Genomic DNA, 16,066 nt, shown 5'->3' with positions numbered 1-16,066 from the left:
TTTCCACGCAGCTTGAGGCGGCTTCAGTTTAAGAACAAAAAGTCACTTTGCCTTTATGTTCTGTGGAAAAAAATGTATTAAATATCTTTTTTAAAAAATGGTTCAGTCTGGGGCATGGGCGTAGCCTGGGGGGGGTTGCAGGGGGCTAAATTAAGTAAGTAAATAAGAATATTTAACTGACCAATTGCGTCACAGACAACGTGGTTCTGCCCCACCTCTCACCACACATAATGCCTTCCCCTCCCAAATAAATCCTGGCTACGCCCATGGTTTGGGGGCACTTAACCCACAATACTGAACCACACGCAATCTACGCCGTTTTGACGTACTGTTTCTTTAAGAGCAGAAAGGAGGAGGTGAGTGGGGCTGTCAGCTGACAGCAGCCGTGGCTGCTGATGCTTTAACGCAGGGCGAAAACACGGGGCTTTCTCCGGTGCACGATTCTAACTGTGCTTACTCAGAAGCAAATCCGAGCCCAGCAGCGGGACTTCTCTCTCAGTAAATTTTAATTGCAAGCACGTTGCGCAGCGTCAGATCCTGAGACCTGGCCTTTCATTGCTAGATCCCCGCGCAGCGCGATCCTATTCTGCTCTCCTGTTGGGGGAATTCCTCCCAGTTTAGTATTGCAGAAATGAAGTGATGGGGGAGGGAGGGGAAATGTCCTTTGCTTCTTTATGTAGACCGGTTTCTTTTTAACCCGGGGTGGTGGAATCCATGTTTATTCCAAAGCCTAAATAATGCGAGGGATCGGCGCCTTCGCTTTCCCAATGGGCAGGCGCCATAGGCAAAGGAGGCGGGCAAGGCTGCTTCTTCACCCCCGCCTTCCCTTCCAGGGATCGCGATTGGCTGCATGCGGGCTTGTGGCTTGCCAGCCTTCTTGCAGGGCTCTGGTTGCCGGTGGGGGTCAGCACATAATCTGCAGCTGGTGAGTGAGGCCGGGAAATTTGGGACAATGTCTCTGGGCAGGTAAGCCAGCGCTGTATGCTAGATGCGGCGCATTTAGGGTAGAATCCGTAATAAGACAGCGCCGGGGGTGTTTTCCCTTTTGGTTAGGGGGCTGACTAGCTCAGTCCAAGGGCTGCTGCTGTTTGGAAGGGCCTCATGTTGAAACTCCCATTTTTTTAAAAGGATAAAGTAAAGCAATAAAGCGCAAGGTCGCCTCCGTGCGGTTAATGGTTGTCGGAAACCTGCCAGAACAGCAATGGTTAATTTCCAAAAACAAGGGTACCAGGGGTTGCCCACAACTGGAAGGGGTGTTTCTCGAGAAGGCTTTATTCCAAATCTCGTGTGTGTGTGAATGTGTCAGTGTCAGAAGCTGGTGATGGTTACTGGCTGACAAAGGCAAAAGTCATTTTTAAGTATGCCGAAACACCCTTCTCTCCCTTATGATCGCTTCTGTGTTTTGAAAGCCGAAGATCCCCACTTGAGGCCTGGCTTAAATTTAAAGGGCAGGCTAAAGCAGGTTTGCTCCAAAGTAAGTTCAAATGAGTTCAGAGATACATCGCAATAAATTAAGAATGATTTGTGGAAGGGGAGGGGAACGCCCAACTTCCTCTTAATCTGCTCCTGATAAATAATAGCACTGGAAAGGAAACCAGCATTTGCAGAAGTTCGGAAAGGCCGAAAGGCCCTTCCTTGTTGCACAACTGACTTATAAAAGCCGGGTTAAATCCAACCTTAATTGACAGTTCTGTGGCTGCATGTTTTGCTTAGGCTTTGGATATGACCACTTGCATCAGGAAACATTAAAGAATGATAGGTTTTGTAGCTCTCAATCGGTAGTGAGGTCCAAGCGGCCCCAGCCTTGCACAGCTCTGGACCCTGTGGCTGAGCAAACCTGCAATGAGAACTTACAAAAATTCAAGGTATGCAAAATTTGCATTATTTTAGATGGCATAAAAAGTGACTGATGATGTGAAAAGCAAACTAAGAAGTCCAGGGTCCCCTAGAATCCCAGACCCACATCAGGCATGCCTCTGTCTTCTTCCACTGCCAAAAACACTCCGTCATCAGACTCTACTGCTACTCTCTACAGAGGAGTCACCAGTGTTTCTAATATGCAAGGAAATCCTTTTGCAGTAGTGCTGTTATATTCCCGGTTCCCGGGAATCTGACTCATAAACCAGAAAGGATATTATGCACACACCAGGAAAATGCACAGGTGTGTTGCTGCAGCACACATTTTGTGCACAAATTATAAGCTTGTGTCTTAATTTTTCCTTTGGAAAAAAGCCTTGCTGCCAGGCCACTGTTGTCTAGCTCACATCTTAGGCAATTGCCTCCTGGTGTGTGTGTGTGTTTTGTGTGTCTGTGTATCTGAGAGAAGGGGGGGGGGAGAGATGTTGTGGCTCCTATATGGTGAGCCTAGAAATAAAAAGGACTTGCAGGTTGGGAGGATGCCAGAGGGAGAGAAGAAAGATGGATAAAGGGGTAAAAAGCAAACAGAATGATGAGTGGCACAGCAAGAAAATAGAGCTGTGCAGTGCTGCTTACCGCCCCCATTTTTTTGATCTGGTCCTGTCCGTCATCAACATACACTCCCCAACAGATTATCCATGACTCTTGACACATTTCTTCCTTATTTCTTTTCTAGAACAAGGATGGACAGATACTACACTTGTGGAATCTTGGGTTTTAAAAAAATTATTATTTTACTAAAACTCTTAAGCTCATCAGCTGGAGCAAAATGGTGGGTTAGATAAGGAACCGGGTCAGGCCAGGATTATTCCTGGGATCATGAAGGGGTCCCTGCCTATAATGCTATGATAGCAGGTTATGGGATGTGATTCTTGCTATAAGCTTCCCAAATCTGTGAACCTAGCATGTGGTAATGGAACGTCTGCTTTAATGGCAAGCTGGAAAGTTCCGAAATTATAGGCCTGTTTTAAGGCCCAAATTTAGAGGCCTGGAGTCCATTGGGAAAGAATGGGTACATACGTAGCAGATTAGAGGTGATTCAAGGACTGGTGAGAACGTTGCTGTGCTGAACAGATCAGTGCATTTGGGTTGGATTTGGCTATCTTTCTTCAGTGTACGTACTTACAGTGATTTAGGTTTTCTGCTGAAAGAAAGGCATTCCACACCAAGCTGACTTATGTGTGATTAGTCTACACTGAAATAGAAAACCTTGTACTGTATATATCTGGCAGCTCCCACTGGTGGATTGGCAGAAACACCTGTTGTGAAAATCCCCAAGGGAACACTCATATATTTGTTTTCAGAACTAGAAAAGTATTCATACCAAAATCCATTCCCTAAGTGATCTTTACTCAGCAGTCTTATTTTATTTTAAGGAAGCCTTACTTTTTCAAAAACAGTTTGGAGTAAAGAAACTCTTTCTACTCTTCCCCTAAAATCCCCCAGTAGATTCTCATCTGCCTTAGGTCTCCTCTGCTCTAGATCGCCCCAGTGTCCCGAGCTGAAAACAGTCAGTAGTTATCATTGCCTGTGCTAATTTTGCTTACAGGAAATTCCCAGATCCCAGGTGCAGAGCATCTCCTCTGCATGCAGAAATTCCCAGGTTACATTCCTGGCATCTGCAGGTAGATTTGGGAATGTCCCTTGCCTGTAACCCTGGAGCTTCCCAGGCAATCAATGTTGACAGTACTGGGCCGGATGGATCAATGGTTTGCCTTGGTATACAGCAGCTTCCTATGTGTCCATTCAAATTAGGTTGGCTGGGTTTTCTATTACTTCAGGCAGAATCAGGGCAAGGTCTTAGAAGCACAGACACAACTGGCCTTCCTGCAACCATTGCTGTAGTAGAGCTGTCACTGTTGGAGGAAAGCCATGACAATCTCTGGTGACCTGATTGTCAGTACAGCCCTGTCTCTGTGACTAGAGCATTTCCTTATTTTTAAGTATCGTAAAGGATGGGTGAATGTAGCACTGTAAAAAAATAATAATGGGGAAAATAGTACAGTGGTACCTCGAGTTACGTATGCTTTAGGTTACAGACTCCGCTAACCCTGAAATAGTGCTTCAGGTTAAGAACTTTGCTTCAGGATGAGAACAGAAATCGTGCTCCGGCGCAGCAGCATTGGGAGGCCCCATTAGCTAAAGTGGTGCTTCAGGTTAAGAACAGTTTCAGGTTAAGTACAGACCTCCGGAACAAATTAAATACTTAACCTGAGGCACCACTGTACGTATAGGGCTTCCTGGCCCTGCACAGTTATTCGTTGTCCTTTCAAGATCACTTTCTTTTAAGGAAAAAACGGGAACTCGTTTTTGGAAAGTATGTGACTTGAACACATTCAAGAACATGCTGTTTTCTACATTTCCCTTAGAAACGAAACAGAGAACCGTTTGGCATTTAAGGGCCAGTCTCACTTCTCCATTGACTTGTATGGGGCAGTAGTTGCAAGAATAAGGAACTGATGCATGTCCTATTCATGTCTGTAAAATTAGTACAACTGCTGATGCTGGATCAGGGTTGGTACCATAGCAATGGTAAGCAGTCTGCCACTTGTGAAGAGGATAAGAGTAGTTATATGTAAGCTGCTGCAGTTTCTACTGATTGAAATAGTGACCTCCAAGTCTCAGTTTGGTAGTTCATGATTCCAGGATCAGCAAATACATCTTCTGGGCAGGAGTGGGGAAGCTTCTTCAGCCCATAGGCTGCATTCCTTCATGGCTAGCTTTTCAAGGGTTGCTATAAAACACATACCCATTCATACATCATTCACACAAAAAAACCCACATATGCATTCATATATACACCTATGCATGTGACATTTGTTCATTTCTTCATTCATTCAAAAAGACACACAGTCATTCACTCGTTGTCTTTCTCAATCTCACACTCATTTTCTTTCCCCTGCCCCCCAGCAGTTAGGCTTGAAGAAAAGATGATTCCTATAAAGGGGGGGGGGGTGATCTTTGTGGATTTTTGTGCACAATATATTTGAAGGAGAGAGTTAACCCTTTACTCCCCAGCTGCAATCCTGGGAAACAGACAAGGAGTTAAACATTCAGAATGTTTAGTTCTGCCTTTGTATCCTAGTTCATTGTGATCTTTGGAGGAATATTGCATCCACTTTGCTCCTTGGATTTGTGCTTGAGAGGGAGAGCCTTAAGCATCATTATTTGAAACAAAATAGTTATAGCAAAACAAAATACTTCTGGTTTTTGTTTTTAAAAAGCCATGTAGCCTAGTTATGTGGAAGATGTCCTGTACCCATGTGGGGAGTTTGATTTAATTTGCATTTAAAGACAAACTGCAAAGTTTCAACTTTCCAGAACAATACACATTGAAACATAGCCAGATAACATGTTAAAGAATGCATATACCAGGAGGAGTGTATTACTAAAATCAATGTAGAGAAATGGATTATTTTAGAGAAAATTGCTTTGCTAAAATGTGTATATGAGACAAAAACTGCATACAAGAACGTATATTAGGAGAAATTGACACTGAAATTGTGGTGACCTTTCACGAGGACTTTTTAGAGAAACAGTTTGCAGACTGATGTGGAAATGTGGAGATTAGAAAAATCAATGGAATGGAGAGAAACCAAAATTAGCAGATTCTCATATTCCTGCTTCTACATCTTGTAGTTCATATTTTAAAATACTGTGCCACAAAGTGTAGGCGATAGATGACATGGCAAAAATATATATTGCTGTCAAACAAATCCCAAATGAACCACTTCTGCCAAACCATAAGTACAGTTCCAGAGTGTGTAATGGCAGCTATAGGCTTTTATCACTTGGGAAGACAGGCGAACTAATGCCAGTGTACTGGAAGAAGCAAAGATCACCAGTATTGAAGCAATGATTCTTTAACATCAACTTCATTGGATTGGTCATGTTGTACAGATGCCTGATTATCACCTTCCAAAGCAACTACTCTATTCCAAAATTAAAAATGGAAAGTGTAATGCTGGTGGTCAACAAAAGAGGTTTAAAGACTCTCAAGGCAACTCTAAAAAAAAATGTAGTATAAACACCGACAACTGAGAAACCCTGGCTTGCAAGCGCTCCAGTTGGAGAACAGCCTTTACCAAAGGTGGTATGGGCTTTGAAGATGCTCAAACTCAACTCCTGCCCGGAAATCAATGTCCCCACTGTGGAAGGATGTGTGGATCCAGAATTGGCCTCCACAGTCACTTACGGACTCATTGTTAAAACCGTGTTTGTGGAAGACAATCTTACTCGGCTATGAGTGATTGCCAAAGAAGAAGGCTGCCATACAGCTTGATCAGATGGTCTCCTGATAAAAGTATTGTCAAGAATATGGGAAAGGAACAAGAAGGGATAGGTGGTTTGGGGGTTAACTAATGGATGGCATATTGAGGCTCCCAGCTTTCAGAAAGTGAATCATGAAGTTCTACTAAATAGGTGGGTGACAATAAGGAAACGACAGATTTGCATGGGGAGGCAAAAAACGAAACAGGAAATGTTGACTGTGATGCAGTGAAATAGTTCCCTTCTCATTAGTTAAGAGAAATCTGTGGTGCCATGTTCTACTGTCAAGTTGCTAAAGCCATTTTTCTTTGGTGAGTTGTGAAGTGGTTTGTTTGTTTTTTTTCTTTGGGCAAAATGATATAGAAATTCTGTGTGAAAACAAGAAATAAACTCCTCTATTGAAACAGGGAAATGTTGTATCACTCTAGCAGAATGGGTAAGTAAATTCAATATTTGAAGGAAGAAGAATGCAAATGGAAGGAAACAATGGAAGTGGTTGTGAAGTTTCACGGCTGTGGTTACTATTTTTGCCATTACTGTTTTGTAAGATCGGTTTGAGATGACAAGTGGTCGCCATTGCTTTTAGAGCAGCTATGGAGCATTGTTGCAAAATGCGCTAAATATTTGCTCTTATTTACACTTTTGACAATGGAAATAATAATCCAGTATTAGCTCCAGTAAGATCAGTATTAGCCACAAGGGGGCATGCCATTGACACAGAATCAACATCAGCTGTTGTTTTACTGTTGCTGCTGCATTCTTATGGTACTTATAAAAGTAGCTATTAGTCATTCTGTCCTTTGGGTAGCCCCACTAAAATTTGGCTTGGCTAAGGAGAAAGTTAGCTTACTACTCGTAACAGGTAAGAATATAGACCCTCAATGTCTGTGGTGTTCTTGTAGCTGAGCTTCTGATTAAGCCTATTAAAACAAATACCACTCAGGTAGTATTCATATAAAGTTCTAATAACTATGTAAATTTATCATTTCTGAAGCTTGAGGAGCCATGAACCTTTATTATGAATGACATTTTTGACTGTAGCAAGTGAGTAACATCTCTCTTGAATTTTCTCTGTTTTCATATCTTTTTTTCCTGAACGTGAAATACTTCAATGTTTGCTTGGAAGAGGAGCAAGATGTTACCAAGCAAAATGTAATCCTAAGAAGTAGTGAAATACTGTGAAGAAATCTGATTCCTTTCTTAGTTTCGTAATGATTAAAGTTACTCTCTTCCACTGTTTTGCTGAGATACACTTGACTGACTTGGAGCCTATCATGGTAAAAGTATTTGGCAAGCTCTACTTGACTTTGTCCAACATATTCTAGACAAACTCATAACCAAATTTCAGATTTGTACCCCAGTCTTCCAAAACCAGCAACAAAGAATAGACAAAAATGTTTTGGGGCTTGAAAAAGAGCTGAGAGTATAGTGATTTCCAGCAATCCTATCCCTGCTGGACTTGGGAATGAGAAGCACTTTAACTCAGTTGGTCTTACTTTTGAGTTGGCATGTATAGGCTTGCTTTTGAGTTGGCATGTATAGTGTGAGCCAAGAACATGGGTATGCAAACTAAGGCCCAGGGGCCAGATCTGGCCCAATCGCCTTCTCAATCCGGCCCGCAGATGGTCCAGGAATCAGCGTGTTTTTACATGAGTAGAATGTGTCCTTTTATTTAAAATGCATCTCTGGGTGATTTGTGGGGCCTGCCTGGTGTTTTTACATGAGTAAAATGTGTGCTTTTAAAAATGCATCTCTGGGTTATTTGTGGGGCATAGGAATTCGTTCATTCCCCCCCCCAAAAAAAAAATATTCGGCCCCCCACAAGGTCTGAGGGACAGTCAACCGGCCCCCTGCTGAAAAAGTTTTCTTACCCCTGGCCAAGAAGATCCATTCAAACTTCACCTCAGAAGCAAACTGTGGCAAACCACTCTTCTTCCAGCTCTTTCATTTTCCCTCCCTACTTAAGAATAATGGCCTAATAACAGCTGCCTTGAAATCAATAATTTCTGGCTAACCTGTTCTCTAAGGAGATGCAGATCAAAGTACTAATTCACTTGTTGTGATCTTTTTGACTTTTAAGGGAATTCAAACAGTGGGAGTAAACTGACATGAATTTCGATCCTATACTAATAGCAAACCCAACGGTGGATCCTTATGTTACCAAACCACTACCGCCCAGAATTGATGGAGCCTCAAGAGTTCGTAGAAGTACAAAATAAAAACCCCAAACGGCTCAATTAGGGACATCCTCAATGGCTATGGAATGTTGCTTGCCCCAGAATGGAAAAGAGGTAGCTTGTAATTCAAGTTTCACCTGCTGATATTTCCTTCTTCTATGCAAAGGTGCAGGTGCATCTTCACCCAAAAATAGACTATCATTTAAGATGGCATAGTTGGCTGCCAGGAACACTTTGCACTGCAACATTTTGTTGCAGTTCTTACTTGCCCTACACTATTTGATCTTTCACTGATACCAATATTTAAAGATTTGCCTTCCTGTAGGATAGTTTCCTCCCTCTCTTCTCTGGTCATAGATTTACAATTGCATAGACAGGAGAAGACACAGGCTCAGCAGCTGCTTTAGAACACATTAAGCAGTTATTCTGTCAGCCTTTCCCATCTAGATGAAAAGGTCTCTGCCATAGTTATCCATTTTGCATTGTTTTTGAAACTGACCGGTTTTTTCTTTCTTTTTGTAATTTTTTGGCTCTTTTTCTTATATTTCATACATCACAATGGGACATATATGGGAGCTGATCAAGTAATAATAATATATTCAGGAGAAATTGTATTGGCTTGTTGCGAACATTTTTGAGAGTCATGCTACTAAGTATGTGAGAACAGCAAAAACCCGCCGGGTTTCACATTGCTAAATAATAATATTCTCGCAGGATTCAGGACCATAAAACTTTTTTCCCCCAGTTTAATTTTTTGTCAGCTCTTTTTTAGAGCAAGAAAGCAAAAACGGAATAAACATTCCTTTGTAGAAGCTGCACCACCTTCCATTCCTAGTGAAAGTACTCCCCTTCTCTATTCGATAGGTGTCAAAAAGGTGTCAAGAAAATTGCTTACAGGCAGTCAGGTTGAAGGGATGATGTAAAGTTTACTATATCTGTATAGTGCAATGGAGAGGGGACTTGGCATTTCAGGAAGAAAATGGAGTCTTGGATGCCCTTTCAAGCTGGCTGTTCACTAGTCCCCATTCAGCAAGGCTGCGGTAGCCTGATAACATTGTCTGTGTTTCCTCATCCATTGAGAAAATTCTGGCATTGTTTTATAAGTGTGCCTGAGTGGCTGACTGGTTTTTATATGTGTGGAACTAATGCATCCTTCTGCTTTTGCTACAATAGAAATATTGCCATTTCTTCCCCTCCACCAATCTATTTCTCTCTGAATTCTAAACCTTTGATTAGCTGTTCGACTTTGGACAACTGTCACTGGAGTGTTCTAATAGATTGCCAAGAAAAGACGATGTATTCGTTAGCCTTTTCAGTATAGAGGCACAGCTTGCATTGCACATGACTCTCTTTAGAGTTCATAAATGTAATTTCCACTGTGAGTTAACAATGCTTTCTCTTGCATACTTTTTCTAGTATTAAACCATATCTAGAGATAATGCTAGCTGGCCTCAACTGAGCATGAAGGGAAGGGGGACTGGATTTGCTTCCCAGTACAGCATTGTCCTGTGTCCAGCAGTCCATCACCCATTGATTGATAAAGTGTCATTTCTGGGCATGGTGCTTTACAAAGTATAAAAGAAGAGGTCCCTGCCCAGAGGAGCTTACAATCTGAAATTCAGTACTGAGGAAGGCAAAGGATATAAAGGCAGTGGCAGCTCAATGCTTTACATGTATTTAGGCTTTGTTATTGTAGGATAAAGGCAAAAATAAAGGAACCCTGACCGTTAGGTCCAGTTGTGCACGACTCTGGGGTTGCAGTGTTCATCTCACTTTACTGGCCGAAGGAGCCGGCGTACAGTTTCCGGGCCATGTGACCAGCATGACTAAGCCGCTTCTGGCAAACCAGAGCAGCGCACGGAAACACCGTTTACCTTCCTGCCGGAGCAGTACCTATTTATCTACTTGCACTTTGACGTGCTTTCGAACTGCTAGGTTGGCAGGAGCAGGAACCGAGCAACGGGAGCTCACCCCGTCGTGGGGATTCGAACTGCCGACCTTCTGATCGACAAGCCCTAGGCTCTGTGGTTTAACCCACAGCGCCACCCGCGTCCCTTACTGTAGGATAGGAGAGCCTTTTTTAATGCTGAGGTATGAAGTTAAATATACAGGGGGAGGGAAGAACGAAAGGGAAGGTGGCTACAATGGATGTCACCTGGGTCTGTTTCTTAGGGCTGCAACCCAGTGTCAAACACAAATAAACAGCTGGCCAGTCACCAGGCAGACTGACTCCAGCTACAAAAGCAGCTCCTAATGCTGAAGGAACCAGATACCATATTTGCTGTGAGCCCTGCAAAGACCTGCTTTGCTGGCTTTCAGATGCCCTGCTTGAAACCATGGAGTACAGCTGCCAATCTGTGAAGACAATACTGGACTAGAGAGTCTTAACTCATTAGAGTCGTGGCTTGGATCCCAAACGCCTTGCATGTTGAACGCTTTGGATCCCAAACACCACAAACTCAACAGTGCGTGTTCCAGTTTGCGAGCATTCTTTGGAACCCGAACTTCCAGCGCAGCTTCCGATTGGCTGCAGGAGCTTCCTGCAGCCAATCGGAAGCCACGCCTTGGTTTCCAAACATTTTGGAAGTCGAACGGACTTCCGGAACAGTTTCCGTTCGACTTCTGAGGTACGAACCTGTATAAGGCAGGTTCTGGTGTGCTAGCAGCTAGAATGGCTCACCTAGATTTTTTTCTAGCTTTGCATCCTCCAATTCTGGTAGCTGGTCAGAAGGGTGAAATTCTAATTGGGCCAGTAGCATTATGTCGGGACAGTAACCCTAGAGATGTGGCTCCAGTGCAATACTCATATTGCCTGTAATGTGAGAAACAGCCCTTGGGTAGTTCTTACTGTTGCTACCTTCTAGTTAGGCATTTTCTCCTTTGCATAAAAGCACCAACAAGCTCTGTCTTGTTATAGGGAAACAACAAAGCACGCCCGACTTCCTTCAGCGATTGTTCTCTCTAAGGCTGGCATTAGGACGTGGGAGAGAGTAGAGGCTTCAGAGGTCATCCTGCTCTGAGTTGAAATGTTTGACTAACAGCCAGTCTGCATTGTATAGATCTGTAATGCTTGAAAATCAATTTAGAACTAGGTTAAAGAAAAGTTCAGCCTGCTTTTGCAGCAGAAAGCACTTCTTTGCTGCACGAACTCTGTGTACACTTGGAAGTGCCATTGATTTAACTTTGGTCTCTCCAGCTGCTTACAGCTGGGCTTACGCAGGACGTCTATGAAAAAGTAATTCTGCTTCTGCAGCTGCTGATTGAAAACCCTTTCCTTTCCGGGTATGACTTGTATAGATTTCTCCTTTTGAAATCCTGTTTGGAATTAACCAGGTACTCTCTGTAATTGTTGGGCTTGGGGAGAAGGAAATGAAATACTGCCGTTTCCCAACCCATCTGCTTGTGTACTTTCTTGCCTCAGTTGTTGGTGACTGCCTGAGCCCTCATCAGTCTTTCATCTCCCCCCTATGCAATTAGAATTGTGTGATAGAGTGGGGATAAGTACCTGTATACCTGAAGGAGCGTCTCCACCCCCATAGTTCAGCCCAGACACTGAGGTCCAGCTCTGAGGGCCTTCTGGTGGTTCCCTCACCGCGAGAAGTGAGGTTATACAGGGAACCAGGCAGAGGGCCTTCTCGGTAGTGGCACCCACCCTGTGGAATGCCCTCCCACCAGATGTCAAAGAAATAAACACTATCTGACTTTTAGAAGACATCTGAAGGCAGCCCTGTTTAGGGAAGTTTTTAATGTTTGATGTTTTATTGTGTTTTTAATATTCTGTTGGGAGCCACCCAGAGTGACTGGGGAGGCCTGGCCAAATGGGCGGGGTATAAGTATTGTTGTTGTTGTTGTTGTTATTTATTACCTTGGCCCCACCTTCTCTACACCCCCATTGCTTGTTCCCCTCCATGCGTTGGTAGACAGGGCCAATCCAAAACCTGGAAACAAACACATCAGTTGTCTAGTGAGGGGCTTTAAATTGCAGTCTTGGTTGATGACCACATATTTTCCTATTCTGTCTCTGTCTACTCTTAACAGGATGCACTGTCTTGCAGTCCTAACCATGTCTGCGCAGAATTAAGCCCTGCTGGGAACTCCCAGAAAGGGGAGTTATAACTGCAGTCTTTGAATATGTTCACATTACCGGGTACTCCACATCTTGGTGCTCTCCCACTTCTAGTTTTTGAAGCCGCATTCACATGACGTATGACCCATTATCAATCCTGTAGTTACTCAACAAATACCAGCTTCAATCCGATTAGAAAACTTCAGCTGCACTTGCTGTGTACTACAGAATGGCGTGCAAATTTGAGACAGCGGTTGCGCATGCGCAGATGAGAGCTTCATGAATGGGAATTGTGGAGGGGCTGCGGGGGGATGGAATCCATCTGACTTTTAGAAGACGCCTGAAGGCAGCCCTTCAGGGAAGTTTTTGATGTTTGATTGTGCTTTTAATATTCTGTTGGGAGCGGCCCAGAATGGCTGGGGCAACCCAGTCAGATGGGCGGCATGTAAATAACAAAATTATTATTATTATGCATATTGGGTATCCCCACCTGCTATCCCATGCGAACAACACTCTGCAAATGCAGATTGACACACAGCAGGGGAAAATGACTTAGTTGCATTTTAAGCCACCCATGTGAACAAACCCTTAGTTGCGTTTGTTAAAATGCAGCGCTTGTATCCTCTTCTGCTTTCTCAGCTGTGAGAAGGAACAGAGACGGGAAAGCAGTTAACTTTGAGGTAGATGTTGCATAACATCCCAGAGCTACTATTGAGGGGAGGGGAAGATCTAGACAGACTTTACGAAGCCGCAGCAGTGGATGTTTAAAATTGTGCTTTAATCTGATTTATTCTAAGGTAACTGGATGAAAAGATGGGCAAGTTAACTCGGGTCTTGCTGGCTTTGCTCAGTCTGAGCTTGAGCTTGGAGCTAGTCCTCACCCAGGAGCGATGGAGTGTGTTCCGAAGGGCTTTTCGGGGAATAAAGTACGGAGCGCCGTCGGGAGGAGACCCTGGAAAACCGCTCTTTCTAACGCCTTACATTGAAAGTGGCAAAACTGCGGAAGGTAAAAGTGTTAATCTTGTTATTTTAAAATATATAAATATTTCCACCTGTTCATTATCTCCTGTGTAGAATTCTACACATACAGTAGCAGTAGAATGCATTAGTTAAGAGTTGGGAAGCGGGTGGTGATGTGGTCTAAACCACCGAGCCTCTTGGGCTTGCCAATCGGAAGGTCGGCATTTCGAATCCGCATGATGGGTGAGCACCCCGCTTTGTTCTGTCCCAGCTGCCAACCTAGTACAGTTGTACCTCGGTTGTTGAATGCCTTGGTACCCAGACATTTTGGCTCCCAAATGTCGCAACCCCGGAAATGCATGTTCTGGGTTGCAAACATTTTTTGGAAGCTGAATGCCTGACATGGCTTCCCCGGCTTCCGATTGAGTGCAGAAAGCTCCTGCAGCCAATCAGAAGCCACGCCTTGGTTTTCGAACTGTTCCGGGAGTCGAACGGACTCCTGGAACGGATTAAGTTAAACAAACACGGTACCACAGTAGTTCGAAAGCATACCAGTGCAAGTAGATTAATAGATACCTCTGTGGCGGGAAGGTAAACAGTGTTTACGTGCGCTCTGGTTTCCGTCACGGTGTTCCGTTGTGTACATCTTCCATATGAACTTTTAGAAGACATTTGAAGACAGCCCTGTATGGGAAGTTATTAATGTTTGATGTTTTATTATGTTTTTATATGTACCCTGAAGCTGCCCAGAGTGGCTTGGGAAACCCAGCCAGATGAGTAGGGTATAAATTTTAAAATAATAGTAATTATTATTATTATTATTATTATTATTATTATTATTATTATATTTATCCTTAATATTGTTCTACTGTTGCTCATATTTCAAATCCTGTTCGCGTTTTCATGGAACTAAAATAGTTCTTTAGATATTCTACAATTAGATATTCATTCTAGAATGGCATTGATAGCCTTAAAAGGTAAAGGGACCCCTGACCGTTAAGTCCAGTCATGGACGACTCTGGGGTTGTGGCGCTCATCTTGCTTTACTGACCGAGGGAGCCAGCATACAGCTTCCAGGTCATGTGGCCAGCATGACTAAGCCACTTCTGGCAAACCAGAGCAGCACACGGAAATGCCGTTTACCTTCCCACCGGAGCGGTACCTATTTATCTACTTGTACTTTGACGTGCTTTCGAACTGCTAGGTGGGCAGGAGCAGGGACCGAACAACAGGAGCTCACCCCGTTGCGGGGATTTGAACCGCCGACCTTCTGACCGGCAAGCCCTAGGCTCTGTGGTTTAACCCACAGTGCCACCTGTGTCCCTAATTGATAGCCTTAACCTCTGTGAATTTGTCTACTCTGATTTTAAAATCACAGCTAATTTATTCTTAATCTCAGACATGGGACCAGATAATCCATATCAGGAAGGCAGCATGCAGAGAGGAGAGCCGTTGGAAAAAATACCCTAGTGGTACAAATGATGATTTTTCTTTCTTTGGGCTTGCACTCATTTTCTCTTTCCCTTACATATGACCAGAATGCCGACCAATACAAGCACTTTGTAATTGTTCATGATACTGAGAGAAGATGTTAAATATGGAGCAAATTCTCCATATGCTTATTATACTTCGCAAAACTGCATATTATTTTCGCTTTCCGCATGTGTCTTGAAAAAATTGGAGTTAATTCCAATACAGGAGTTCTTCTAAAAAACTATTTTACTCAACGTCACAAATAAAAAAGCATGTATCTCCCATGCATCTGAACTTCCAGACACTTCTTAAAGCGCGTCCTCACTTAGCCATGAAGTTCACTGGGTGACCTTGGGCCAGTCACCAGAATAACCTGCCTCACAGAGTGGTTGTGAGGATGAAATGGGGAAGAGGAGAACCATGTACACCATCTTGAGATCCTTGGAAAAGAAAGGTGATATATATAAATCAAATATAAAGGTGATATAGAGGAGGGAGAAAGGTTGTTTTCTGCTGCTCCAGAGAAGCGGACACGGAGCAAAACTACAAGAAAGAAGATTCCACCTAAACATTAGGAAGAACTTCCTGACAGTAAGAGCTGTTTGACAGTGGAATTTGCTGCCAAGGAGCGTGGTGGAGTCTCCTTCTTTGGAGGGCTTTAAGCAGAGGCTTGACAACCATATGTCAGGAGTGCTCTGATGGTGTTTCCTGTTTGGCAGGGGGTTGGACTCGATGGCCCTTGTGGTCTCTTCCAACTCTATGATTCTATGATTCTAAATGTAAGACATAAAATAAATAACCTGCCCTTCAGTTTGATATTTTTTATACTTGTCATTCTTTATAACAGGAAGGCAATTAAGTCTGGTAGGCCATCTTCCAGGTCCCAATGTGAAGAGCTATTCGGGTTATCTGACCATCAACAAGACTCACAACAGTAATCTTTTCTTCTGGTTCTTCCCTGCTCAGGTGGGTCTGTTGTTTTGATATGCTGCCATATTAAAGCTTTCAAAGGAAACTGCCATTTCAACAACGTATATATTGTGCAAGATCTGTGCTAGCTCTGCTGCTTCCCAAAATGAGTACAGGTTAATAATGTTTTGCATGTAGTACCAGCCTACATGGGGATGGGGGTGGTGCTGTGGTCTAAACCACAAAGCCTCTTGGGCTTGCCAATCAGAAGGTTGGCGGTTCGAATCCCCGCAAC

At 43.4% G+C, this 16,066-nt stretch overlaps 1 protein-coding gene across 6 annotated transcripts in view; it reads left to right on the top strand.

The window, feature by feature from the left end:
* The first annotated feature begins 228 nt into the window (after window positions 1-228).
* The window catches only part of CPVL (carboxypeptidase vitellogenic like), a 60,220-nt gene continuing 44,382 nt past the window's right edge, over window positions 229-16,066 (top strand). The window contains exons 1-3 of one of the 6 annotated variants that reach the window (XM_083705974.1): window positions 229-356; window positions 13,227-13,435; window positions 15,710-15,828. In XM_083705974.1, coding sequence (XP_083562100.1) covers window positions 13,243-13,435; window positions 15,710-15,828 — 312 coding nt within the window. In that variant the 5' untranslated portion in view covers window positions 229-356; window positions 13,227-13,242. The other 5 variants (XM_083705976.1, XM_083705973.1, XM_083705975.1 and 2 more) reach the window with 5 other exon arrangements.

This window comes from Podarcis gaigeae (assembly GCF_964106915.1).
Source record: "Podarcis gaigeae genome assembly, chromosome: 12".
Taxonomy (NCBI): domain Eukaryota; kingdom Metazoa; phylum Chordata; class Lepidosauria; order Squamata; family Lacertidae; genus Podarcis; species Podarcis gaigeae.
Note: the sequence above shows the minus strand (reverse complement) of the source record. Positions and strands in the feature narration are given on the sequence as shown.